The 25796-nt window shown below is 42.7% G+C and overlaps 2 protein-coding genes across 3 annotated transcripts; both read left to right on the plus strand.

The window, feature by feature from the left end:
* The first annotated feature begins 340 nt into the window (after positions 1 to 340).
* atr (ATR serine/threonine kinase) lies at positions 341 to 16709 on the plus strand. The gene is given in 50 exon segments (XM_018663609.2): positions 341 to 564; positions 719 to 810; positions 913 to 1065; positions 1191 to 2098; positions 2191 to 2333; positions 2564 to 2740; positions 2924 to 3084; positions 3200 to 3352; positions 3550 to 3748; positions 3827 to 4083; positions 4293 to 4489; positions 4775 to 4875; positions 5018 to 5189; positions 5347 to 5502; positions 5604 to 5798; positions 6138 to 6233; positions 6427 to 6516; positions 6797 to 6892; positions 7117 to 7247; positions 7424 to 7567; positions 7744 to 7837; positions 7926 to 8051; positions 8206 to 8412; positions 8641 to 8754; positions 8863 to 8978; positions 9106 to 9226; positions 9329 to 9466; positions 9582 to 9677; positions 9679 to 9757; positions 9998 to 10164; positions 10334 to 10498; positions 10639 to 10730; positions 10930 to 11021; positions 11122 to 11299; positions 11392 to 11577; positions 11831 to 11990; positions 12252 to 12431; positions 12630 to 12772; positions 12896 to 12993; positions 13123 to 13352; positions 13691 to 13825; positions 13942 to 14055; positions 14057 to 14143; positions 14327 to 14470; positions 14633 to 14783; positions 14888 to 15044; positions 15247 to 15400; positions 15513 to 15664; positions 15928 to 16033; positions 16171 to 16709. Coding segments are annotated over 50 exon segments (7830 nt in total). The 5' UTR covers positions 341 to 511; the 3' UTR covers positions 16345 to 16709.
* Positions 16710 to 17431: 722 nt separating this feature from the next.
* On the plus strand, positions 17432 to 24143 carry LOC108874986 (endophilin-B1). 2 transcript variants are annotated; one of them, XM_018663615.2, is made up of 11 exons: positions 17432 to 18070; positions 18313 to 18454; positions 19930 to 20058; positions 20282 to 20415; positions 20557 to 20649; positions 20798 to 20881; positions 20988 to 21011; positions 21277 to 21366; positions 21549 to 21649; positions 22278 to 22980; positions 23502 to 24143. In XM_018663615.2, exons 1-10 carry the CDS (start codon positions 18014 to 18016, stop codon positions 22948 to 22950), a joined length of 1527 nt encoding a protein of 508 aa, XP_018519131.1. In that variant the 5' UTR covers positions 17432 to 18013; the 3' UTR covers positions 22951 to 22980; positions 23502 to 24143. The 2 variants fall into 2 exon arrangements, with proteins under 2 accessions (XP_018519131.1, XP_018519126.1); XM_018663610.2 differs by having other exon boundaries at positions 17433 to 18070; positions 22278 to 24143.
* Positions 24144 to 25796: the final 1653 nt, after the last annotated feature.

Below are 25796 nucleotides of genomic sequence, written 5' to 3' on the forward strand. Positions count from 1 at the left end.
AAAAAGTAAAAATCTCCTTCAATAAATTAAAAAGTGAAGTGCACTATTAAAGCAAAACATGTATAAGCAAACTTTACCAAAATACCACAATATGTACGAGGAAGTTATTTGTACAAGGAATCAAACTTTTTTCTTCTAGGTTTGACATTAAAGAGCAACTAGGTCTGCTACCTATTCCTCCAATGAGAAGAATGAAAAAATAGAACCAAATGCGTTGACAAAACAAGTAAACGCAAAAAAGGCATTTCAAAATAGTTTAGTTTTTGGGTAGGTAATTAATTAAAGGTTCGCCAGGGGGAGCAATTTACCGGTCGAGTGTTTATTTAGGTTTAATGACCCTCGGTGGCTACTGTACCAAAACAAATACGTCATTTTGGAGCGAAAGTTTTCGAAAGACTTGGCAGCACGTACAGGACATGTAGTAATGTCCTGGACAAAATTACGGGATAAATCCTTCATATAATGTCTTGACGTCGTTGTTAAAATAGCGACTCACCAAGTTGCTGTAAAAATGGAGGGACTGGAGATGTCCGCGATGATACCGGCTCTTCAGGAGCTAGCTAGGTGAGTAACCTGCTACAGTTGGCTAAGCTAAGTTGTTAACAACATGATGAGTGTGAAACTGCTTTAGGTTGAATTGAACCCTCGTTTTTGTGTATAAGCTGCTTTAACGGAACATGTATTAATGAATAACGTAACACCATGTTGATATGTGCAGTGCCAGCGCCGCTGAGTACGACCAGGCGGTGCAGAAACCTCGACAGATCCTGTGTCAGTTCATTGACAGAATACTGACGGATGTGGATGTCGGTAAGTCAGTCAGTAGTATTGAGCACATATGTACAGAAGATTTATCTTGCTAACCATTGTTGACCAGTTGATTAATCACGTCTATTGTCTGTGTTTTTCCAGTTGCCCTGGGGCTGAACAAGAAGTCCAGTTCAGAGCCAGCCTGTGTGATGCTGCTGGACTTCGTGCAGCATATAGTCAAATCTTCATCTCTGATGTTCGCTAATCCTGCCTGCCAGCCTGCTGAGTATCCAGACACCACACAGAGCTGTACCGGTAGGTATGCTCCTTAAGAAGCTGCAATACTAAAATAAATGTTAAGAAAAAGATTAAAGTGTGGTTATTTGTGTTTCTGTCTTTCCTCTCCCTTCTGGTGTGTCCCCATGTCTCCTCTGGTTCAGACTTCAGTAAGTGGGTGGCGATGCGTTTTCTTCGTGTGGCAGCAGCTCCAGACTGTGATATCATCCACGGGCGGGTCTCTGCTGTGTTGTGCTCTTTACTTCACACTCTGAGAGTCAGGGCTCCGTTCATCTTCAGCCACCTCACTCAGGAACTTATATTTCTGGCCCAGGACCTCAGCAACATCCTGTACACCCACATTGCCACACTCACGGGACAGGGACATGCTTTGGGCAATCACACACAGAACCGATGGCCTGTAACACTCAAGTACTTCAGTATCTCTGGTTGTGCCTCCTCGTACCTCACTCCTTCCCCTCTTGTACTCGCCTCACCTGCTGCGCTGGAGTCATTGACTGCCGTGATGATTGGCGTCATAACTGATGCCCTGAGGGGAGTGGTTTCCCGTCATGACCTGAGTGTGGCCTGGGAGATGGCTTGCTCCATCCTAGCCAACGGCAACACCAGGCTGAGGAAGCTCTCCATGGTGATGCTGAGGCAACTGGTGGAGCTGGGAGGGTTTCCTCAAACGCAAAGCCCTGAGTTCTTCACAGCCTACCTTCAGCTGCTTGAAACACACTCCTATACATGCACAGCAAACACACACTCAGATGAGAAACAGCCCTATGAAGGCGAGCTGCTACACCTGACTCGCTGTGTGTTTCAGTCGTCTGGTGCCTCTCACACACACTTTGAGCCCATCTATCTCTCGCGGATGTTTGAGTGTGTTTGCACTCTTGGAGGAGCTGGTGTGAAGTTGGGAACAGAGGTTACTGAATCACTCTGCTTGCTGTTCAGCTTCTTACTATCTGCCCCAGTTTATGAGAGTGCTGCATTGTTAAGGAGGCAGCGAGTCACAGAGGTCTGCAGGACACTGGCACGCAATGTTGGAACAGAAAATCAAGCTGAGGTATGATTATGTTCTTTGTGTTTCCTTCTGTTACAGTCTTTGTCACAACTTTTTGCTCTCACCATCTTTACCATGTTGCGTGTGTTTTGCAGTGTGCGGAGGGGTTTCTCCAAGCCGCACTGAAGGCTGAGACTGCTATGGTGATGCAGCAGTCAGGAGATGGAGAGACTGCTCCTAAAAAATCCTGCAAATCTGCCACCAACTCTGTCGGCAAAACAACAAAAACACCATCAGCGTGAGTTCATTAGGCTTCACAACTCTGTTCTGTTGTAGAGGTAGTCCCCTGGTCAGGCTTAGTGTCGCAAAAGACACAATGATGTTCAAATCGTATCAGACTAGACAAGTGTAACATTCATTTTCTCACGTCGTTGTTAGTGGTTAATTGTCAGTAAAGTTGTATCATAAATCAGTGCACCAAACATTTGTCACTGACATTTAAACAATGATGTGTCTCTGTGTTCTAAGTGAGTTGGACATGCGTGTTCGGAGCGAGGTGTGGGCTGTAGTGAACAGTCGGCTGGAGGAGTTGCTGGCACTTTTGAACTCAGACTCTGCTGGGCCTGAGGCCACTCAGACTCTCTCTGCTCTGGAGGGTCTGGCCCTCATCCTCCACCTGGCAGCACTCTGCTCCTCTCCCACCAGGTAATACACCAGCGTTTACACATGCTGTCACTCGAGCACTGTGTCTTTTCCTTGTCTCATACAGAAATACCAACTTTTTCTAATAATCACATGACTCTAAGAATTGCTTGCTTTGTGACATGTCGTTCACAGAGCTTTGTCACATATTCTGATTCTGTCACTCTCCCTTGTCTCCTCTCTCAGTTTATCTCCCCTCTGGGTGCCTACTGAGACTCTGGGAAGGGCTTTGAAGAGCTGTCAGTCAGTGTTAGAGGGAGGCTCTCAACCTGTCTCAGACCAGAGCTACTTTCAGTCTGCTGTCCAGATGACTGTCGGGGTTCTTGACTCTATCTTGTACCTGACAAGTAAGGAATAGACACACATGCAAAACCCTCACTAAACATGCTCCATGGCGGATTTATCTTTTGACAAAAGCATATAGATGACAGTTTATTTTCTCTACCCTCTGTGTGATGATAGTGAGCAGTCAGAGTGAGGATGGGCTCCAGCGACGTGTGTGTGCTCTGTTATCTCTCCCCTGGGTGTGTGAAAATAAGTCTGTCTCGGCCTTTAAGAGTTCAGGCTTCCCCACCTGGCTTTCTGCCTTGGCTCAGAGACTAAGCTTCTGTTACTGTGAGTATCACTCTCACATCGCAACTCAGTAAAAAATTTTAGGTGAAGAATTTGTTGTTGACTGTAACTGTCTGCATCTGTTGTGTAAAATCAGGATGTAAATATTTTTGATTTTGGCTCAATCTTTTGGTTAAACAATTTCAGCAGGCCAGGATATCATTGTGAAAACCTGACATCAAACTTGTGTGTCTTTTCAGCACCTGAGGTCCAGGTGGACTGTGTGTCGCTGCTGGCCATCCTGGGTCGTGGTGTGTGTGAGACTTGGCGTGTATGTGTGTTTTCCGAGGCGCTGCAGAGTCCAAATGAGGTGGTGAGAGCGGCGGCAGTCAGGGCCTTTCCTCTTCTTCTTCACCACCTGGGAAACGCACATCACAACCTCATCAGCAGCACTCTGCTGTACGTAAACACCCACACTTTGCTCTCAGCGTTGGATTTATCTTTCACAGTGTAACTTATTTCACTTTCTATCTTCAGGTCCAGGCTGGGGGACAGTTCGGAGCAGGTGAAGAGGGAGCTTGCCAGGACCATTGGTCAGTTGAGCTGTATCCAATCAGAGCTCTCCCTGCTCAGTGACACTCACGCAGGGTCCACCTGTCTCCCCAAAATCCTCTGTCACCACCTCAGCCTTGCAACAGAGCATGCTGGGAGTGCTTATCCATCCCTCAGGGCGACTGTCGTCAGGCCCTTTCTGCCTTTGCTCAAACAAGAAGCTCCAAGTAGTGTCAAACAAGGTATTTCAGGTTTTTCCATTTGATGTTTTCTTCCATATTGCGCTTATATGATGTCCAGTCAGCAGACTGTATAAGCATATTTACTTAAATCTGCTGGACAAGACACTGCTGCGATTGTCTTTATCATTACATGATTTTCAATTGCAGTATTATTTCATACAGGTTTGGTAAGAGAGCAGTGATCTTAATTCTGTTTTTCTCTGTTATAGCCTTCCTAGAAGCTCTGCCTCACCTCTGCCAACATGTGAATCTGACTGGTGGAGACAGTGACTCTCGAGCAGTTCTCTGTGCTCTGATTGGTCTAATGGAGGACTCAGATCCAGCAGTTAGAATACGTTTCAGCCAATCAGTACGTTTCCTTCTGACAGAGACCACCAGAAACTCTGAGCAAGGCACTCTGAGTGAGGTGAGTCATTTCAGTCAGTAAGACTCTGTGCTTTGAACAGCTAAAAGCCATATTTTTCAATACATTATAATGAGCACAAAATATTTTTACTGAGCAAAACAAGCATATGAATTGTGAGTTTTAATTTGCTGCCTTGCAGTCATGGTCCCTTCATTTAGGTGAACATTTTTGGTGGGCTTAGACATGGGCTTTGACCTTGACTTGTGATATTTACATGTCTAAATACTTGGTTTTTGTGAAAGACGAAGTGAGGTTGATCATATATGTTTCTTCTCACTTGGCCAGCTCCTGGTTGCACGTCTTAAGGAGGCATTCAGTAACGCTAAACTCAACAGAGATGACGACCTGCGCAACACCCTCATCCTGACCACTGGAGAGATTGGCAGGTATAGTAATATATTATTTATCCAGCTAATATAACACTATCCCTGTTACTGTAGTTAGGTAATATACAATATGTTCTTGTTCCTAAAGTTCCACAGTTTTGAAAAGTGTTTTTGTTTTTCCATCTCTCTCCTCTTCTGTCAGAGCCTCTCAGGGTAGTTTGGTGTCGTTCTCTCTGCTGCGGCTGCTCCACTGTCTGCTGTCCAAGTCTTCCCCTGTGTCTGTAGCAGCTTACGCTCAAATCAGAGCTCTGGCCACCGCCAAAGGCCTTAAACTGCAAACCCTCTTCAGTCAGTACAAGAACCCCATTTGCCAGGTATAAAATCTGCTTAAAGGCAGAATTTGCTGTTGGGAAAATTTTAGGTCACCTGGTGTATACTGCTGTGAAGGCATTTTACAGGGTAGCTGTCAATGTTATTGTTGTACACATGACAACCTTCCATTAATGTCTCTTTCATCTTCTCTGTTTGTAGTTCCTGGTTGAGTCACTGCACTCACGTCATGCATCGGCCCTGCGGAGCACGCCTGACCAGGGCAGCGAGTCAGCCAATCAGAGAGAGCTGGCCCTGGACATCCTGGCTCAGATCGCACATGCTTTTGACTTCCCAGACCTCCACCGCTTCCTCACTGTATGCACAGTCATGCATGCAGCCATTCTCACATACACAACATTGTTCTGAATGTTCTTCTGAGTATTTTCTGTTTTTTCTGTTTACTTGTATACTTGTAGAGGACCCTCCAGGTGCTGCTGCCCTACCTGGCAGCAAAGGCAAGCTCTACAGGCTCCTCCCTCATCCGCACACTGGCCAATGAGCTGAAAGCAAACAGGAGAGAGATCCTGATCAACAACTTTAAATACATCTTCAGCCATCTGGTCTGTTCCTGCACCAAGCAGGAGCTGGAGAGGGCCTTCCACTACCTACAGGTATAAATCATAAATGAATAATATTAAACTATTTAGCTGTAATCTGTAATTATCTAAACAGTAAAGACAACAGAGTAATCAATCTTGGACTATGAACATTTTTCAACTTGTGGTTACAATGTAGAATCAACATTTATCAACGCCAGCATATGAGGAGCATCCCTAAGCACTGTGCTTCACCACAGTCCAAAATAAAGATCCAAGAGTATTAGTCAAATATAGCAACACTCTGGCAGTGTTCGTCCCTCCTCTGACAAGGCTAATAAATAAAGTAAAATGTCCTGAGTTGTTCTCTGTTACCAGACTGATTTATATTTGTTATCCTAATGTGTTTCCCAGAGTGAGACAGAGATTGAACTGGGCTCTCTGCTCAGGCAAGACTTCCAGGGTCTCCACAACGAGCTGCTGCTGCGCCTTGGAGAGCACTACCAGCAGGTCAACACACACACACACACACACACACACACCACACACACACACATACATAAACACACATAAACTCATGTTCCCCTATAAATTAAGTCAGTATATATTCTTGTTGTTCTAATATGTCAGTGAGAAATTCACTTACATACTTTAAAATTAATTATTGTTTCGCATGTATGTTTTACATTTCTATGTACTTTAGGTATTCAATGGTTTGGCAATCCTGGCCTCCTTTGCATCCAATGATGACCCATACCAGGGTCCCCGAGACATCACTACACCAGAACACATGGTAAGTGCCACACTATGACAGCCATAACTTGTGCTTTGACTAAATAGATAGTTTGGAGTTTTTTATTTTTATTATATTTATCTTTATAACAGACATGGTCACATGTAACTCAGCTCCAAACAGCAGCACATTTGTAATGCATCATATTATTGCAAGAGAACAGTTATGTTGTACATTGTTTTAGCAAAAATGATATCAGAAATCAACATCCCCACCCCACCCCTTTTTAATATATATCAATTTTTTTCCTACCTGTCTTTCTTTGCTTATTGTATCACAGGCAGACTACCTTCAGCCGAAGCTGCTGGGAATTCTCGCCTTTTTCAACATGCAGCTGCTCAGCTCCAGTGCAGGAGAGAAGGACCGCAAAAAGCTGGTGAGTGATCCACTACTGAGAACTACTCAAATAACTAGATTTAACAATGTATAACATTAGTCAGTTAAATAAGGTGTCAGTAGAAGTCATTATTATTTATGGCGAGAATCATCCAAATCTTTTTGGATTTTGGGCAATTAGACAAATGTTGTTTGTCCACTACAGCACTGATTTCTTTGTGTAGTTCAAAAACAGTCCTCACCTCTTTTGTCTTTTCTGTACAGGCTTTGACAAGTGTGATGGCTCTAATGAGACTGATGGGCTCCAAACACATCAGCTCCGTCAGGGTGAAGATGATGACAACGCTCCGCACCGGCCTCCGATACAGAGAGGACTTCCCTCTGCTCTGCTGCCAGTCAGTACACACACACACACACAGTTTAAATTTACAAAGAACTTGCATATCAGTGGCATGTTGCTTCTGTAATTGTCAAAATTGACACACTAACTTTTTTCAAAATCATTTAAAATGATTGCTTAAACCACTGAATGTTGTCTTTGTCACTAACCATCCTGCATTAAACATTACAGGACATGGGATTGTTTTGTGAGGACTGTGGAGCCTGCACACCTGGGCCCTCTACTGAGTCATGTTATTGTCGCTCTCCTTCCCCTGATCCCTATGCAGCCCAAAGAAACCGCTGCTATTATCCGCTTCCTCATACTGGACAACAGGTAGCACACATCGAGTTAAACATCAAACCCTTAAGAATGAACTGTTTATCACATCAAAAAACTTGATTTGAATCCAAAAAAGAACAAAGGGTTACATCTCTTTGACATACTGTAGTTCTAGCAGATGCCTTGCTTTTACTCAGCAGTAGTGATTTAATGCACTCAATCTATCACAGGGAAGAAGTCAACGACTACCTCCATGAGATTTACTTTCTACCAGATCATCCTGAGTTAAAGGACATCCATACTGTTCTGCAGGATTACAAGAAGGTCAGTATGAACAGAGGGATGGTCATGATTATGATGATGGATGGTAGATCTTAGGAAGTTAAAATATGCCATGTTTGATTCCACCCAGTTGACAGCCAGCAGCAGCGACCTGGCCGCAGCACTGCAGCTTTCCATGAGAGCCGTGCAACATGAAAACGTTGATGTCAGGATTCATGCGCTCACCAGCCTCAGGGATATGATGCACAGCAACCAGGTACAAACTCACAAACACACATTGTTAGGTTAGATAAAAGCTCATCTCAATAAAGTAAACATGTTGGTTGTATACATCTTGTCCCCCTGCACTTGTGTTTACTGACTACCTGGCCACAGTCCATAATGTTCATGATGTGTGCTGTGGACTGCAGGAGTGGCTGCTGCGGCAGGTTTGTGCGAGTGAGGCGGTGGAACCAGTCATCTCCAACTTGGTGTCGGTGCTGCTGAAGGGCTGCCAGGACTCGTCCCCAGAGGCCAGGCTCCTCTGTGGGGAGTGTCTGGGGGAGCTGGGGGCTGTGGACCCTGGACGTCTGGACTTATCACACACACACACCCATGGTGACCGCAACACATTTGTGGTAAGCTAGGTTGGACCATCACTGTGCATTGTAAAAAAACATCAACAGGGTGTAACTAATAGCACAATATAAACACATAACAATAAATAGACACATTCAATGAGATAATTGTATTTTGGGGATATTATGCAATCCTTAATTAACTAGAGCCAGACAAACCCATTAATGTTCTTTATGTCCCCAAAGTCCTGTAGGAATTTAAATGTAAATGCTGATTTTCCATTATAGAGTGGTGTTGATGATCCCAACTTTGCCTACGACTTGCTGACTGAACTCACAAGAACTTTCCTGGCTTATGCTGATGATGTGAGAGCACAGGACTCAGCTGCTTATGCAATTCAGGTAGAGAGACACACACACTCACTTTACAAATCCATCAGCTTTAATTTGTGTGTTTCTTTTGACTTTCTGTTATCTGTGTTAACGTTGATGCCTTCATGGGCACTTTAGGAGCTGCTGTCCATCTTTGAGTGTCGTGAGGGACGGACTGACTCTCCAGGTCGGCGTCTGTGGAGGAGGTTCCCAGAGCAGATCCAAGAAATACTAGAACCTCACCTCAACAGCAGGTATTAAATTGTTTTCCCTCCTTCTTTAACTCTCTATCCCACTCTTTTTTTTTTTTTATTTCAATGAACTGTTCCTCCCTCTCCTTAACTTGCTCCTTTCTTACTCTCCCTCCTTGCAATCCTGCAGATATAAGAGCAGCCAGAAGGAGGTGAACTGGTCTAAACTGAAGAAACCAGTGTACTTAAGTAAGAGAGGCAGCAGGTTCTCTGATTGGTCAGCCACCTGGGCTGGGTACCTCATCAGCAAGGTTAGCTGAACTCTGTTTAGCAGCCAAACTTTTCATCTCTACAGCGACATCAACGTGTCCTTCAAGTCAGAGATTTTAGGAGCTGGTTTTGTGATTTTCCAGGTGAGGCATGAGCTGGCCAGTAAGGTGTTCACCTGTTGCAGTTTCATCATCAAACACGACTACAAGGTCACCATCTACCTGCTGCCTCACATTCTGCTGTACATGCTGCTGGGCTGCACACCTGCAGAGCAACAGGAGGTAAGGACATGTCTGCACAACTGCACACACGCAAGAAGATGAGGCAAAGTTGCAATAATAACACACACAATACACCTTCCATAACACCATAACACACTGTCTTGGCTTCTTCCAGGTAACTGAGGAAATGCTGGCCGTACTAACAGAGGGTGATGGACGAGGAGGAGGGGTGCGTGTCCAGGAGACAGCCTCCAGCCTATCACAGCTCAGCTATTCAGACTGTGTTCAGCATGTTATCTCACCTCACACAGTGGAGCCGCCACATCCTCTACTCCAAACCCAAACACAACGGTGAGAGACACTCACCCAGAACTTGAATCTCTAGTTTCTCTGCAGCATTCACGTCATTCAGTGTAAAAGAACATTCATTTATTGAAACTTTTTTTCCTAGATCTGCATTTACATGGTCTCTGACAATGAAATCTGAATTTTAAGTCAGATTTGACAGAAACAAGTTTTTGTGTTGTTGTTCGCTAACCTCCATCATCTTTTAATAATGCTTAAATACAAAACTAAAATGTGTCACCACAGAGAGTGGGGATTACCAGCGGGTGGTGGCCTTCCTGAAGGGTATCCCACAGGATGTTCTGGCCAAGGCCTCTCTACGATCCAAAGCATACACTCGTGCCCTCATGCACTTTGAAGCTTACATTCTAGAAAATAAGGAGAACATCCAGGACCATCTCACCCTCCTGCAAGTCAGTAATACTGTAGAGAACTACAAATTATACCTTATATAAACCCTTGCTCATACATTTTGATAGTTAACCATGTTTAGCTCATGTTGTAAAGTTGACAGAGCTGTGGTTGAAGAGACGTTGCAGCTCTCTAAATGTGTGATATCTGTTTTATTATTGGCTGTTGCAGACACTGTATGCTGCAATGCATGAGCCTGATGGAGTGAGGGGGGTGAACGCCCTGAGGAGGGAGGAGCCGTCACTACGGGAACAGATACTGGAGCATGAGAGCATTGGCCTGCTCCGAGACGCCACCGCCTGCTATGACCGGGCTATACAACTGGAGTCAGATCAGGTAAACAAACACACACACACACACACAAGTCTGTTTTCCTTACTATATATTATTTCTTATATTCATCTCAGCTGTTGTTGGCTACACTGTTTTGTCATTCTTTGAGTATTTTATCTTTTTCACTATCCCTTTATGTATAGATTGGTCACTATCATGGGGTGATGACCTCTATGCTCGGCCTGGGACAGCTGTCCACAGTCATCACTCAGGTTAACGGAGTACTGGCGAACAAGTGAGACACACACACACACTCATATATTAGTTATGGCCCATATTCCTCAATAAAAGTAATGTTTAAGGAAAGTTAAACCCACTTTAACATGTTGGTTAATCTACAGTGACATAGAACATTCATTTCTGGACAGTTTATTGTATTATTGTGATATAACTAACTTAAGTTGAAGTGAACCGAACATTGTGTACACATTCAGGCACCAGTGGAAGTCAGAGCTTAACACGTACAGAGTGGAAGCAGCCTGGAAGCTCGGAAAATGGGACCTGCTGGAGGATTACTTAAGTTCAGGTAACATAAAAAAGTAATTTGAAGATGTCACTTTGAGCTCTGGTAGCTTGCGACGGGCTTACGCCGCAGCCCTGTAATTGCTCTACTATTGTGCTTCTAGACCGTCAGTCCAGTACCTGGGGCGTCCGTCTCGGCCAGTTGCTGTTATCAGCCAAGAAGCAGGATGCTGAGACTTTCTATGAGAAGCTGAAGCTTGTGAGGAAGGAACAAGTCGTCCCTCTTTCTGCAGCCAGCTACGAGTGTGGAACCTACCAGAGAGGATACGAGTACATTGTCAGGTCTGTGCGTGTCAGTGTATTCCTAGAATCACTAATATTTTGTGTTATTTGTGTTTTCTAGTCGAAACCAATAGCAGTGTCTGTGTGTTTAGGCTCCACATGTTAAGTGAGTTGGAGCACACTTTCACTGAGCTGCAGAAACAGAGGGAACACTCTGCACCCAGTCTCAGCCAGCTGCCTCCCCACTGGTCAGATCGACTGGAGATGACCCAGAATTCCTTCAGGGCCAAGGAGCCAGTCCTGGCTCTACGTCGCGCTCTGCTCAGTCTGGGATCACAGTAAGGACTCACATTATCACTTCATCTCTTAAAACATGTCCAGCTCTCCCTGCATTATATGCTTCCATATTTTTCTTTCCCGATTTAGCCTAGGGGACTAATTTGACTCTATTTCTCAAACTGTCTGTGTTTTCTTGTGTTTACTATTGTACAAAAGCTGTCAAAGCTCCAGACTGAGATGTAAATCTGTACAACATCACTGTCAATTATCAAAGTCTATATCACAGAGCCAGTCTTTGTGTTTGCTCTGCAGGTCTGTGTGTCAGGAGCTGGTAGGGGAGTGCTGGCTACAAAGTGCCCGAGTGGCCAGAAAGGCAGGACACCACCAGACTGCTTTCAACGCTCTTCTGAACGCAGAGAACACACACCTGGCTGAGCTGGTTACCGAGAAGGCCAAGTGGCTTTGGTCCAAGGTATAACCAACCTACATATGAATTCAGTCGATGCAGAGAAGGGACCTGATTTTCAGAATACATTAGTTAGTGTGTCTCTTGCGCTGACCCTGTTTTGCACCTGCATTACAGGGTACACTACAGTCCAGCAGTACTAAAAATGCATATTAATGTCAGCCAGTTTAGTTACTCTGTAAGGCAAGTTAGATTTCTACACATACTTTACACAGACACACACACAAACCAGCACTAATAAAGCATTCTATATTGGTCTGTCATCAGGGCGACGTACACCAGGCCCTGATCGTCCTGCAGAAAGGTGTGGCCCAGTGTTTTCCTGATGATCAGCCCCTTACAGACCCCCGCAGCCTGCAGACCAAAGGCAAGGCCATGCTGCTGGTGGGGCGCTTCATGGAGGAGACGGCCAACTTCGAGTCCAACGCCATCATGAAAACATACAAGGTGAACAGATGCAAGTTTTTAGAAGGAATGAGCCACAGGAAGAGCAGGATGTTTAACCCTTGGATTAAAAGATAGGCAGTGAATTTATAAGACTGTTAACACATTAACAAACTGGATATGTTGGGGCATCTCTTAAGGTTGCAAACACTCTCCAGGGATGCTAAAAAAGTTAGTTAGTATGTCTGTTGTGTTTTTTAGGATGTGACAAACCTTCTGCCTGAGTGGGAGGATGGAAATTTCTACCTGGCCAAATACTACGACAAAGTGATGCCAATGGTGACTGATAACAAGCTGGAGAAACAGGGGAACCTCATCCGATACATTGTCCAGTACTTTGGAAAGTAAGAACAGATTTATTGTTTACTTACTGTGACCAAAGCTGAGTAAATGCTGTTCTAACTTTATTTCACTGTGGGCTCATTAGGTTTTTCATCAGTCATTGAATTAGTTTGTTTCCCTTCCAGAGCCTTACAGTATGGAAACCAGTACATCTACCAGGCCATGCCTCGCATGCTGTCTCTCTGGCTGGATTTTGGAGCCAAAGTGTGTGAATGTGAGAAAGGTGGGTAGCCTGGTGCATTGAGATACTTTCAGTGCTAATTCACCAGCAGCCCCATCACTTTTTGTCTGTTTACTTTTAGCTTTTCATCTACCATTATTGATATTCTACCCACATGTTCCTTCACCCCAGCTGGCCGAGCAGACAGACAGATGCGTCAGGAGCTGAATAAAATCAACACGGCGGTGAGCGAGCACTGTGCCAACTTGGCGCCGTACCAGTTCCTTACCGCTTTCTCCCAGCTCATCTCCAGGGTGTGTCACTCCAGTGACGAGGTCTTCACCGTCCTCATGACCATCGTGGCCAAAGTCTTCCTGGCGTACCCGCAGCAGGCCATGTGGCTAATGACTGCTGTCTCCAAGGTAGGTGTGTGCATGTCTGTGTGTGTGTGTGTGTGTGTGTGTGTGTTTTTCTGTCTCATTCGATAACAATCAGAGCCTTGTGTACTGTGTCTTTGAAGATAACAGCCTACATATTTCCTCATCTACTAATTAAGTGTTGTAACTAACTTTTGTGTGCAACTTTACTTTACTCCTTAACAGATCAGTTCCTTTGACTAACATTACAAGTCCCTCACTATAGTTTGTGTGATTATCGAAAGGCCAGCTATTTGAGCGCCTGCGTAAACATACAAGACAACTATATAACTTAACTGAAAACCATGACATTCACTTCTGTGTGTTTATGTTTTTTTTTTCAGTCTTCCTACCCCATGCGTATGAACCGCTGTAATCAGATTCTTAAAAAAGCCATCAGTCTCAAACATTCTCTGGAGAAATTCATTGGGGATGCCAACAGACTGACTGACAAGCTGTTGGAGCTCTGTAACAAGCCGGTATACAAATACAAAGACATACACAGAATATGTATTACTATCTAAGGGAATATGGTACAACACATTTTGTTGGTAGACAAGTATGTGACATGTATGTTTCTCAATGTGTCCTCCAGGTGGATGGTAACAGCACCACCCTCAGCATGAGCGTTCACTTCAAGCAGCTCAAACGTCTGGTGGAGGAGCCGACCTTCAGCCAGATCCTGATCCCGCTGCAGTCAGTGCTCATCCCCTACGCTGCCCTCGACGGGCGGGGCGAACACACAGCACGATGCCTTCCCTGGACACTGGGCCTACCTGGACGGCTTCGAAGATATTGTAAGAGAAAGAGAGCTAGGTTGTTGATTGTTTTTCAGAGATCATTTTTGTTGTAAGGTGCCTGATCATTAGACATTTTTCAGGCAAAGTCAAGCGTGGTCATACAGCAATATGTTGTCAGAAAATCAGATTTTATCATCACAAAAATCATCTTGACTCATCTCATGTGTACTGTATGTGTAGGTGGAGATCTTAGCCTCCTTACAGAAGCCTAAGAAGATAAGTCTAAAGGGTTCAGATGGGCGCAGCTACACCATGATGTGTAAACCTAAAGATGACCTGAGGAAGGACTGCAGACTCATGGAGTTCAACTGCCTCATCAACAAGGTGTGTGTGATATTTCACTCTAAATGATTAGATTTATTACCGTTCTGTTTCATGAATACCATTGGGATTTGTGTAAAATGTGATACTCTGTCAAGATGGGGCACAAAGAGCAGTATTTATACTATGAGTACATGGTTTATGGGTGTGTTTGTGTACATGTAGTGCCTACGTAAAGATGCTGAGTCAAGGCGGAGGGAGCTACATATCCGTACCTACGCTGTGATTCCCCTCAATGAGGAGTGTGGCATTATTGAATGGGTCAACAACACTGCTGGACTTCGACACATTCTTACCAAACTGTATAAGGAGAGAGGTATCCTTTCACGATATAAAGCCTGAAAATAAAGGTAGAGATAATCTAACAGTCAGCTTAATAAATGTTATGAGATAATTTAATTTAGTCATATGTGTTTTTAGGTGTCTACTTGTCAGGGAAAGAACTCAGGAAGCTTATTCTACCGAAGACAGCTCCCTTTGAGGAGAAGCTACGAATACACAAGGATGTGCTGTGTGCTCGACACCCCCCTGTATTCCACGAATGGTTTCTCCGGACCTTTCCTGACCCCACGTCATGGTACGACCCACCCTACAATTTACCTACAATTACACTTAAAAATGGCCACTTTTTTTTTTTTTTTTTTAACAAGCCATGTCCATATTCTTGATTTTTCTGTGTCTGTGTATGTTAGCACTTTTGAGATGAGCAGATTCAGAGTTTTTGGATGGTTATAAATTTGAAAATCACACAAGATGTCATTCATTGTGTTTGTTTACAGGTACAGCAGTCGCTCTGCATACTGCCGCTCCACTGCTGTGATGTCAATGGTGGGCTATGTCCTCGGTTTGGGAGATCGCCATGGAGAAAACATCCTCTTTGACTCTTTTACTGGAGAATGTGTTCACGTTGACTTCAACTGCCTCTTTAACAAGGTTTGTCTTTGTCCCAAATTATCGTAAAAATATTTGTATATAGAAATCATGTATTCTGTTGTCTCCTTTTTCACTGCCTTTATCTCATGCTCTTTTTCTCCCTCTCCACTAGGGGGAGACATTTGATGTGCCTGAGGTTGTTCCCTTCCGTCTGACCCAAAACATGGTCCATGCTATGGGACCCATGGGCACAGAGGGCCTCTTCAGACAGGCCTGTGAGGTCACACTGAGACTAATGAGAGACCAGAGAGAGCCACTCATGAGGTATACACACATTAATACTTTATGACTATCAAATCATCCTGTTTCATAAATAAAATAAAACTGAAACCACAGGTTGAGTAAGTTTACCAAGCAAGAAGCATCAGTTAAATTTATGTTGAAGACCATAGAAATCAATAGATTTCTGGTACTTGACTCTCTTAATACATGATTATACTGTGGATGTGTTTTTTTTCTTTCATAAAGGTATACAATAACTCTCAATAAGGTTTCTAAACATTTCTGTTTGTAATTTTCCCTCTAAGTGTGCTTAAGACCTTCCTTCATGACCCGCTGGTGGAGTGGAGCAAACAAGCCAAAGGACTTTCCAAAGCTCAGGCCAATGAGACCGGAGAGATAGTTAATGAAAAGGTGTGTGTGTATGTTTTGAAATCTTGCATCTAGAAGTATGTTTATATGCATTTGCAGTAGCATGCAGGTCTAATGTAACCCATAAGTGTCACATTATTGTTATTATTGATTTATTTTTCCCTTTCCCTCTCTGCCAGGCTAAAACTCATGTATGTGACATTGAGCAGCGTCTACAGGGAGTGATAAAGACCAGGAATAAAGTGATGGGTTTACCTCTGTCTATAGAGGGACATGTCCACTACCTCATACAGGAAGCTACAGATGACAAACTGCTGTGTCAGATGTATCTGGGTTGGGGGCCCTACCTGTAAAATCACACGCCTTCATTTACAAAAAGGGGGAAAGCTTTTTTAAGACAGTTTGGGAGGGTTAAGGACACTTTCCCGTGATTAAAAAAAACCTACATAAGACAATTCAAAGTGCTATTATGTGGCTCACAACAAGTATACAAAGTGCAAAGAAATATCTGCACATACTTTTTGCAATAAGAACACAAAAACATCCCCCATGTTAAAGCCCTTTATAATGCCATTTGTTTGTTCTGCTATACCTTATCATTGTTTAAAGTTTCCTGTTTTCTGGAAACAGAGGATATTTGTTGCATCACTGTACATTCTCTTGTAATAAAAGACACATTTTCCTAGTTGGATTTTCTAGGTAAATGTGTTTGTTTGAAGTGTGTCCTCTAATCTCTTAACCCTCCTTAGATTCGCTGTAGCGGTCAGACCGTCAGCTGATTGTTTTAATCCCCTCTCTCTCTATTTCTCTCCTCTTGCATACACCCAGAGGTCCAATCAGCTCACGTTTTTCACACAGAAACCAATTAGGTCCAAGTGTTTGCTTAAGTAAGCTTTAAGAGGCTGAGGACAACTGGGTGAGGATGCCAGTATGAAGTAAAGGAAGTGGACTTTCTTTAATCAATATTTTTGTTGTTCCGTCATGAGTTCAGACACTCAGAAGGTCACTGTATTTTTGATCATTACCTTTCTCCTTTTTGTCAATGCTTGGCTGCTGCTGCAACTTTCTTTTGGATAGAAGCCACTAAGAGCTTTCCAAACAAACATTGATTGGATACTTGCCTTTTTGAGGATGCCATGTGTTTTACCCTGATATCTTCACAGTCTGCAGTAGTGTACTGGAGCTTCTCAATTGGAAACAACTGACCTGTGATCTATACATAACTTTTTTTTTTGTCAAAATATTCGGATTATTGGCCGACAAAGGACAAGCAGTCCATTCTTTAGAACTGTTATTACCACAGAAAATTGTACTAAATGTTTAGTTGCATTTTGCAGCTAAAATGCTTGTTTATTCTGAATGTTTCGTCGTTAATTGGCGTAGATTGATTGGCTGGTAAAGATTTTGCTTTTATTTTGAAAAACATTGCAGCCGGAAGTTTACATGAATTGCTTCGGATAGGAGAAGTCTTCAGTCAGATAATAAAAGTATTTTTTAAATTAAATTTAAGACAATTTAAGTCCATATTTAGCTATTAAACTGCTAACTAGCTGCCAAACATATCACTATTTGAAATAACTGACGCTACATCCTGCGTTTGAGGCAGCAAAATAAAAGTCTTAAAGGAGATAACGGTATACATAAATACATTACGGGGCCTTTTCTTGTGCCGCCCGTTATTACTTCGCTGAGAGGCAGCCGTTATGGCCAGACCGACGCTGTAAACCAGTCGTAAATACAGCTAGCTTGACAGAGGAAGCACCCAGCATGGCAGGAGGATAAACAGTCGACAACATACGCAAGCAGGTGCTTGCACTTGCGTCGTCTTTATGTGCTCAGCCGGTCGGTGTCAACGAACCGTAATCTGGCTAAAGAGCAAGCGACGGTTAGCGGTCGAAGCCATGGCAAGGTCTGTTGACTGTTGTTGGTCACTGAGCTTTTTATAGCTAGCTAACTCCTACTGGGCCGTTAACCTTCTGTTGGACCACCGTGAGACAGCGCGCGACCTTGGGGGACGTTGTCATGGATTTGACGCGGTTGGCGGTGGATGCTGGTCAGTTCATCAACCGGGCTGTTCAGGTAAAAGGACCGGCAGAAAAAAAATAATACTTTTACCGAAAGGGTGAATTAGCTAATTATTAAATAAACTGCTTGTGGTCGCGGTTTGTTGTTATTATACAGTGTTGTGTTTATATCACCCTATAACGACAGTGTTTGGACATCGAGTTACTGTCATCGTATCTAAATAAAATGTTAAACAATACTTCAACACACTTTTTAAGTGGTTGAACTTTAAATACTGTTCTGTAATCCCGCTCCAGTACACGGGGGAGACTATTGGCCAGGCGGAAAAGACGGAGTTTGACCCCGGTCTAGAGGAGCTCCTGGCCCGGGCAGACGCCACCAAGACCTGCACGGACAAGATAATCTCCCAGACTGAGGTTTTACTGCAGCCTAACCTAGGTGAGAGAGACTCTCTTGTTTATTTACTCCGAAGGTCATCAATGTCTCATTCCACTTGTACATTATTTCTGTTTTTGTCAAATTAAAAGGACAGTTACACGATTACATCTTCACTGACCTCTAATAACCTCTGAGAAAAAGACTATTTTCTGAGTAAACCTCTCATATAAATACAGCTACCTGTGGAGAGAAGTCAATATACTGATATTTATGCATAACTAATTAAAGGTCTTTGTGGAGCTGTGATTTCAATGAGAATTCATATCAACTTCTTTAAAAAAATATATCCTACATATGATACTATACTACATATTTTAGTTGTACTGGTAGACAGCTGTACTGCAAATGTAGATAATTCAATACCCAGATCTTTCATCCTGACAAGCACATCATCTCCAGTAAAGCAATACCATCAAGTGGGCACTAGTGATTACAGTGCCCTATGTAGAAAAAAAACACTGAATGATGGCTATGAATCTTTACCTCTGAGACCTGGTATTTTAGCTGTATTTGCCCTCCCACAATAAATACATCTCCTGTGTGCCCTTCTGTTTGCTTTGGCTGTAATTGGTCTGTTCAGATGAATAGACATGGTTATTCTTTTGCTTGTTTGAATCCAATTACCTCAGCTAATGGAATCATGAGTGGATGTGGTCTGTAATCTATCAAATAAGGAGACCATTCAGCTGCCAGATATAAAAATCTCTTACGTTTACTCAGCATCGAGGATATATTTGCAGATCAGGTCTTGTTTATCTATCGACTGGGGGCTTTTAGTCGCTCTGCAGAATCATTTTTGTTTACCTTAGGTATATTTAATATGAATGGGCTCATGCGGAGGACCAGCTGTTTCCAAGCAGCTGTCTAATGATTTCAGCAGCTGTACAGTTTTCAGTGCTTGTCTTAGTAGTATACAGTAACGTGCAGGGGGTTAGGCAGAGCATTTAGTGGTATGCTAATGTCCAATTAGACTGTAGAGTGCTCACACCTGCTTTTGACACCTATCTTAAGGTTAAACTGTGTTTTGTGAGTTATTTGTGAGTTGTTCGTTTGCTTTTTTAGACTGTACCCAGCTGTTGATTTTGGCAAACCAACTACTGTTGATATTTTTGTAATAGATTTTTTCTTTTTATACTAAAACAACACACAACTATCCAAAAAACACCTTGTGAACTCTCAAAGCCTTGCAATTTGGGCATTGTGTGCTAAGTGTACTATACTATAAACTTAATCATATTAAAGCTGAGACACTTGAATATGGTATAGTATTGTTATGTGGTGTTATTTTATTTCAAACTGAAACACAGAGCCTAAACTACAGAAAATGTGAAACTGTCCAAATTCTGACAGACCTGACTGGGTATAAGCTTAATGACACCTTTTTAAGAAATATAGAAAACATCAAGATAAATTGGTAGATTTTTAGAAATAGAAAACCATTAAACCTGATTTGACCCCTGACTCCTGATGAACAGGAGCACGGTTAGAGGACCGGCTGTATGAACATCTGGAATGGAGCGTCCCACTTCGGCCTCGTGCCCTTGAGGTTCTGGGAGATCAGATGACCCAGGCTGGGATGGAAATTGGGCCCAACACCCCCTATGGTGAGTGCAAATTATTCTGAATACTCTTGATCTGAAAAGTATCATTTACACACACATTCACAAATACTTTACAGATGCTGTGTAAAAATGATGCATGCTTTAAGAAGGAAACAGTATTTGCATAATCATGTCGTATTAGCTTTTTTCATTTACACGGACAAGCTGAAATGTTGTCAGTCTATATATATTATAGTATACAAACTGCAGCATGTTTTGTGTTTAGGAACTGCACTGCTAAGGTGTGGAGAGGTGCAGAAGCAGCTCAGTGACACAGAGAGAAAGTTTGTCCAAAGCACTAATATACACTTTCTCACCCCTCTGAGGAGTTTCACTGAGGGGGAATACAGAGCCATACAGGTAAAGCACACACATACAGTACACACCCATCATCTGTAAATCTTGGTACTTATAAACCAAGATTTTTAAAAAATAAATTAAAATCTCTATTCTCTTTCTCAATTCTTTCTTTGTAAGCTAAACAAGTGTGTTTGTTCATAGGATGAGCGCAGGATGTTGCTTAACAAGCGTTTGGACTTGGACATAGCTAAAACTAGGCTGAGAAAAGCCCACGAGGCCGACCGAGAGGCCAGAGTGAGTTGAGGGGATGGTGTCTTGACCTTCACTGATTTGAAACATAGCCCTTGAATTTTGAATACGTATCAGTTTTCCTCAATAAATACCTAAGTGCATATATTATCTTCTTATTCCACCTTCCTGCTCTTTCCTGTCTTTTTGTCAGAACTTGAATGCAAACCCACTGAATGATGACTATGTGGCTCAGGTCTCCTACATGTTCAGCTTCCTGCGTGTTAAATGGCTAAAGGTCAGTGGTGGTATGCAGGGATGTGAACAGGGACAGATACAGTTGAACTTGCTGTTTGGTCACAGAGTACGTTACTTGTCCTCCCCTGTCTCTTTCCTCCACACAGATATGGGCTCAGGAAATCTCTCAGGTAAGTTCATGTTTATCTTTGTATTCACACAGGATCTGATTGAAATATTCCTTGTGCTGTAACAGAGGGAGATCATTTTAACACTGCCAATACTTAGAAAATTGTATAGAATTCCTTATGGTTATGACAGTTGCAATCATAGTTTTCTTTCTATTGTTTAGTTGATTAGACTTAAGCCCCTCAGGGCTGATGGGAAATTTGAAGAAACAAAGCTGGTAATATGTGGACATAATTGGAAAATGATTGTGTGTGTGTGTGTGTGTAGGCAGAGATGGAGCTGAGAATCTGTCAGAGTCTGTTCGATCGACAGTCAGAAATGACAAGACGGGTTTTGGAAGGAATTAGCAACACTCACGTACGTGCACACAAGTACTCACACACACATACAGAAAAGTAGAAAATAAGATTCTGTCATATGTCTCACTACAATTTTTGTAACATTTTTAAGTGTACTGTGTACCTGTATATACATTCCTAGCAAAGCTCTTTAACGTTTTATGTTTTGTTGTGTTTTTGTTCTTGTGTTGTTTTTTCCAGATGAACCACATGCGGAGCCTGACTGATTTTGTGGAGGCTCAGGCCTGTTACTTTGACCAGTGCAACCAACATGCTCAGGAGCTTCAGAAACAGCTGGCAAGGTCTGTATAGTCAGGTTTACCACACCTAAAGAACAAATAATCCCTCCCTACTAAATTAATGGATGGAAGTCTCTCATTGTGTCTGTATGTTGTACACTGTGCCCTGTCAGCAGATTTCAAACCATGCCACCAGTTTTTATCTGAATTACCACTATCAAACTATAATTTGCAGCTCTCCGAGGAAACCTATGTAGAGTTTTGATGAGGTGTTTGGATAATCTAAAAAATACACTGTCACATAGCTCGAATCAAGGCTGTTTAAATGCATGATATGTTGACATTTGGACCATTGACAAAATATACATTCAGTGAGCTTTCATCAAGTTTGGAGCCTTTTTGTGTTTGCTTAGGACAGAAGGTAAATTATTTTCAACATTTAGGCCAAATACTGCTCCAACATGTATATAATACATGGGATCCAGTCCATTAGTTTTTTATTTGAAACTATAACCCTGCTGGCAAAGGATTGCTGTCAGGAAGAAGATGCCCAACCACAAAGATGCATTTGCAGCAGAATCTCAGGACATCTGGTCTCACAGAGGAAACAAGACTATTGGGAATTATTTTTTAAAACTAATTCAGTTACTGGCATTAATGACTTGGTTATGATTTTGTTTCTCTTTTCCAGCATTCCAGCTGTCCTCTGCTCCAATAACTGGCAGGCAGCAATTAGCAATCAGCCATCAACAAGCAACCATGTAGCCAATGAGCCCATTGGGTTAAATCAGGTCACTCCAATCCCTGTAGTCATCCACCAACTTCCAGACTTAGACCAGTACTCAAGGACTGTAAATCCACCACCTGGAACTGAAAAAATAACCACAGATTCCTCTGTAACCACACGGCCACCAGACCAGACAAATAACAACAATAACAATGAAAATGACAGTCAAGAAATCAGGTACCATTCAGCGGCCAACCGAGCAGTTGATGATGTCTGTTTATTAAATTCAGACAGTCACAGATCAATTCAGATCAATTCAACAGATCAGCTCTTAGGACCCAACAGGTCGGTCAGGACACACTTAACAACAAATGGGACGACTGCTGAGTCTCAAGCTTCAAGCCAGACAGTGACACCCAGAGCGACAGCTGCAATAACCAATGGTGCAGGTAGCGCAATGCCAACAACATCCTCTCAACCTTCACAATTCAGTGGAGCTGCGAACGACTCTCAGACAGAAAATGGAGTGGCCAACGAGCCCATGACAACCAATGCCGTGGCTGATGAGCCCCAAACAAGCAGTGAAACAGCCAATGAGCAGCCCGCCATTAATGGAGAAGATGTCCAGGAGGACTGACTTTAATGGAGCTTCAGCTGAATTAGACCAGTGGGTAATTAACATTGTAGAGCTGAGAGTACAATCTGTATTAGAAAGATAACAGATACACAATCATTATAATGTGGTACAGTGAAAAAAAAACTTTAATTAATCCCATAGGGAAGATGATGTAAAGTGGTTGTTAAAGTGCTTATTTTTCTAAACGTGATATAGTGCCACAATCATTTTAGCCTGTAGGATGATTCATATATTATTAATGTTGTATGAAAACGATGACTGCTGAGTGTCAGTCCTGTCTTGTGGCAGTAGAGTTAATGTTTCCTGGCCTCAGGCTGTAAGTCGAGGCCTGACTGACTGTTATATCTGTTGAATAACAGTGAGTAAATCCTTTATTTTTACATTTAGCAAAATGAGAACTAACTAATATAACTAATGAAAGCTAATCAAGCTTTGTGCCAAGTGTATGTGTGTAAATTCATCAATGTGAATACATATTTGTGTGTGTGTGTGTGTGTGTGTGTGTCAGTGTGTCAGTGTGTCAGTGACCACTCTATTGCTTGTGTTTACAGTTCACCCAAGCCTGTGACACCTTAAGAAAGAAGTGTGTGTACACTTATGTGACTCTCCACAAGTTGAGGTAATTTTCCAAATGAAACATGTCACTCGTTGTGTTGGGGAGGTGACAAAACACCAGGCTGAACGGGATCTTTATGCTATAGTGCGGTTAAAAATATTCTTCCCCGTACACACTCTGGGTGTTTCCCCCTCATACACACTCAAATCACACACTCACTTTTACCCTTTTACCCCCTTAAAGCCCCCTATTAGGTGAAATGGGTAGAAGTTTCCATGTCCAGATGTTGTTCATTTTCTTCATGAGGGCAGCCCTGCTCTACTGTGGTGTGGGTCCACTCTGGGGACCCTTGATGGAAACACACACATTAATGTTGCAGTGGCCCTACTGATGTAATCGCCCACTAACGCTATGCTCCATGCTTTTACTCCCAATACGTAAAGATGTGTGTGGGTTTGGATAGCTCCAGTGTTCACATTTTCTCTGCCTGCCAGTTTTAAACTGCGCGTACATGCAGTCATGACTCAGTGGCATGTTGTTTGTCGATCTGATGTCAGCGCGAGGCTGGAGTTTTCACTTTATTCATCTGAAAATGTGGAAATAAATATGCAAAAAGTGATGTCATGTTAATCTGAAATCAAGTGTGGATTCTACCTTTGTTCTCGTGTTGAGGTGTTTCTGTTATCTCCTCGTTAAAATCTGCTGCTCGCCATTCGCTCATATACTTTCCCGTACCAGCCAAATCTCTCGACCTAGATTTACACACACACACAGTTATTTCCAGGTTTAGGTCTTGATCGGGCTTGTAATATTTCACATCTCTCTAACTAACACCACCCTCATATAGTGAAGCTTGTGGTTAAGCTTGGCTCCCATCACTATTATTAATCGTGTTAACCACATATGCTTACCGCAAACCCCTCAACACATACACACACACTGAAACACTACTCCAAAAACACTGGCAAAAAGTGTGTGTGTTTCTCCTGTATTTTGCTCTCACTTCCTCAGCTCTTTCCTGTCAGAGGCTGTTCAAACAGATTAGATAGATTAAGCGCAGGTTGTGCGATATTGATCTCAGTAAAGTCAGGAGGCCCCGCGGTTCAATAACATCTTGAACACCTATATCACACCACCGTATCTGCTCTCCACTTTATGGAGGGGCCTCGCAGGAGGTGCAGTCAGTGCTTGAGAGACTGATTAAATAGTGTTTTTGTTCCTGCATCTTTTCCTATGACTCAGCCAAAACGAGAATAGATTCTCTTCAGACTGTCCCTCGCAGCTCATGGGGTGCTTTTCCGTCACAGCAAGTCCTTGTTACATTTCCAACTTATTTTTATCATTTCCGGCATGCTCCGTGTCCGTCAGCAGAGACAGCAGTTCGCTCGCTTGCTCTCTCTCCGGTCTTCACACGATGCTCCTGTGTGATGCAGGAAATAAGGGGGAAGCTGAAATGATGTTTTGCAGGTCTGGTTGAGATGAGTGAGTTATGAAACCTGATAAAGAGAGCTAGGATGCTTCTAATTATATTTCAGTCTTTTTTCTCTACCAGAGGGTCCGCAGATACATAATGTCTCTCTATGGATAGGTGTCTCACTGAGGTTGAAGAAGAGCAGGCAAGAACTGTTAATACTGTAGAGTTTCCAGCAGTTTTGAATTGGACCTGAAGTATCAGATTTATTAGTTCAGTTAAATTCTGCCTCCAGACTATTATAGATGGCTGAGGGAGAAACCATGGAGGCTTTCTTTCCTACCTCTACAAACCCATAGACATACATTAGTTACAGACAGCAGATATACAATATGTCTTGTAATCTGAGGCAATACTTGAAAGATGAACTCTGAAATAAATTTGCAGAGAAATGGTGGTAATTTATGGCTTTATAAACAGTCGTGTGTTATCATTCTAAAATTTGCTAATTAGCGATAAACACAAACTATAGTCTAAGCTGATTGGCATGTCAGTAAGTGGCAGGTGGTAGTGACCAGACTTCTGTTGTCATCCAATGTCATCACATCATTAAATATCATAAGTCTGTTTTCTTACAGTGACTTTATTGTTTGACTGTATACTGTATTTCAATTATATCTCCATGGTTTCCTGTCCTACATTGGTGACAAGAAAGGGAAACACCCCAGAATACCACACAGTTCTCATAAAACTGCCCTGTGTGTTGGCCGACTTTGCTGTGTTAGTATTACTACGTGGTTTGTTCATCAGTGAAGTCCTGTCGCTGTTTTATATCAGCTGTTTTTAGCCAGTGTAAAAACTGCTGACAACACCCACTGT

The sequence above is a fragment of the Lates calcarifer genome, linkage group LG19 (genome assembly GCF_001640805.2).
Source record: "Lates calcarifer isolate ASB-BC8 linkage group LG19, TLL_Latcal_v3, whole genome shotgun sequence".
In the NCBI taxonomy this organism is placed as follows: Eukaryota; Metazoa; Chordata; class Actinopteri; family Centropomidae; genus Lates; species Lates calcarifer.

What these genes read in the sequence shown, in the direction of transcription:
- LOC108874986 (XM_018663615.2), top strand. Translation starts at nt 18,014, where the DNA reads ATGGATTTGACGCGGTTGGCGGTGGATGCTGGTCAGTTCATCAACCGG. An exon ending in TGGGCCCAACACCCCCTATG is followed by an intron (nt 20,059 to 20,281) that starts GTGAGTGCAAAT and finishes TTTTGTGTTTAG; the next exon opens with GAACTGCACTGCTAAGGTGT. An exon ending in GGGAATACAGAGCCATACAG is followed by an intron (nt 20,416 to 20,556) that starts GTAAAGCACACA and finishes GTTTGTTCATAG; the next exon opens with GATGAGCGCAGGATGTTGCT.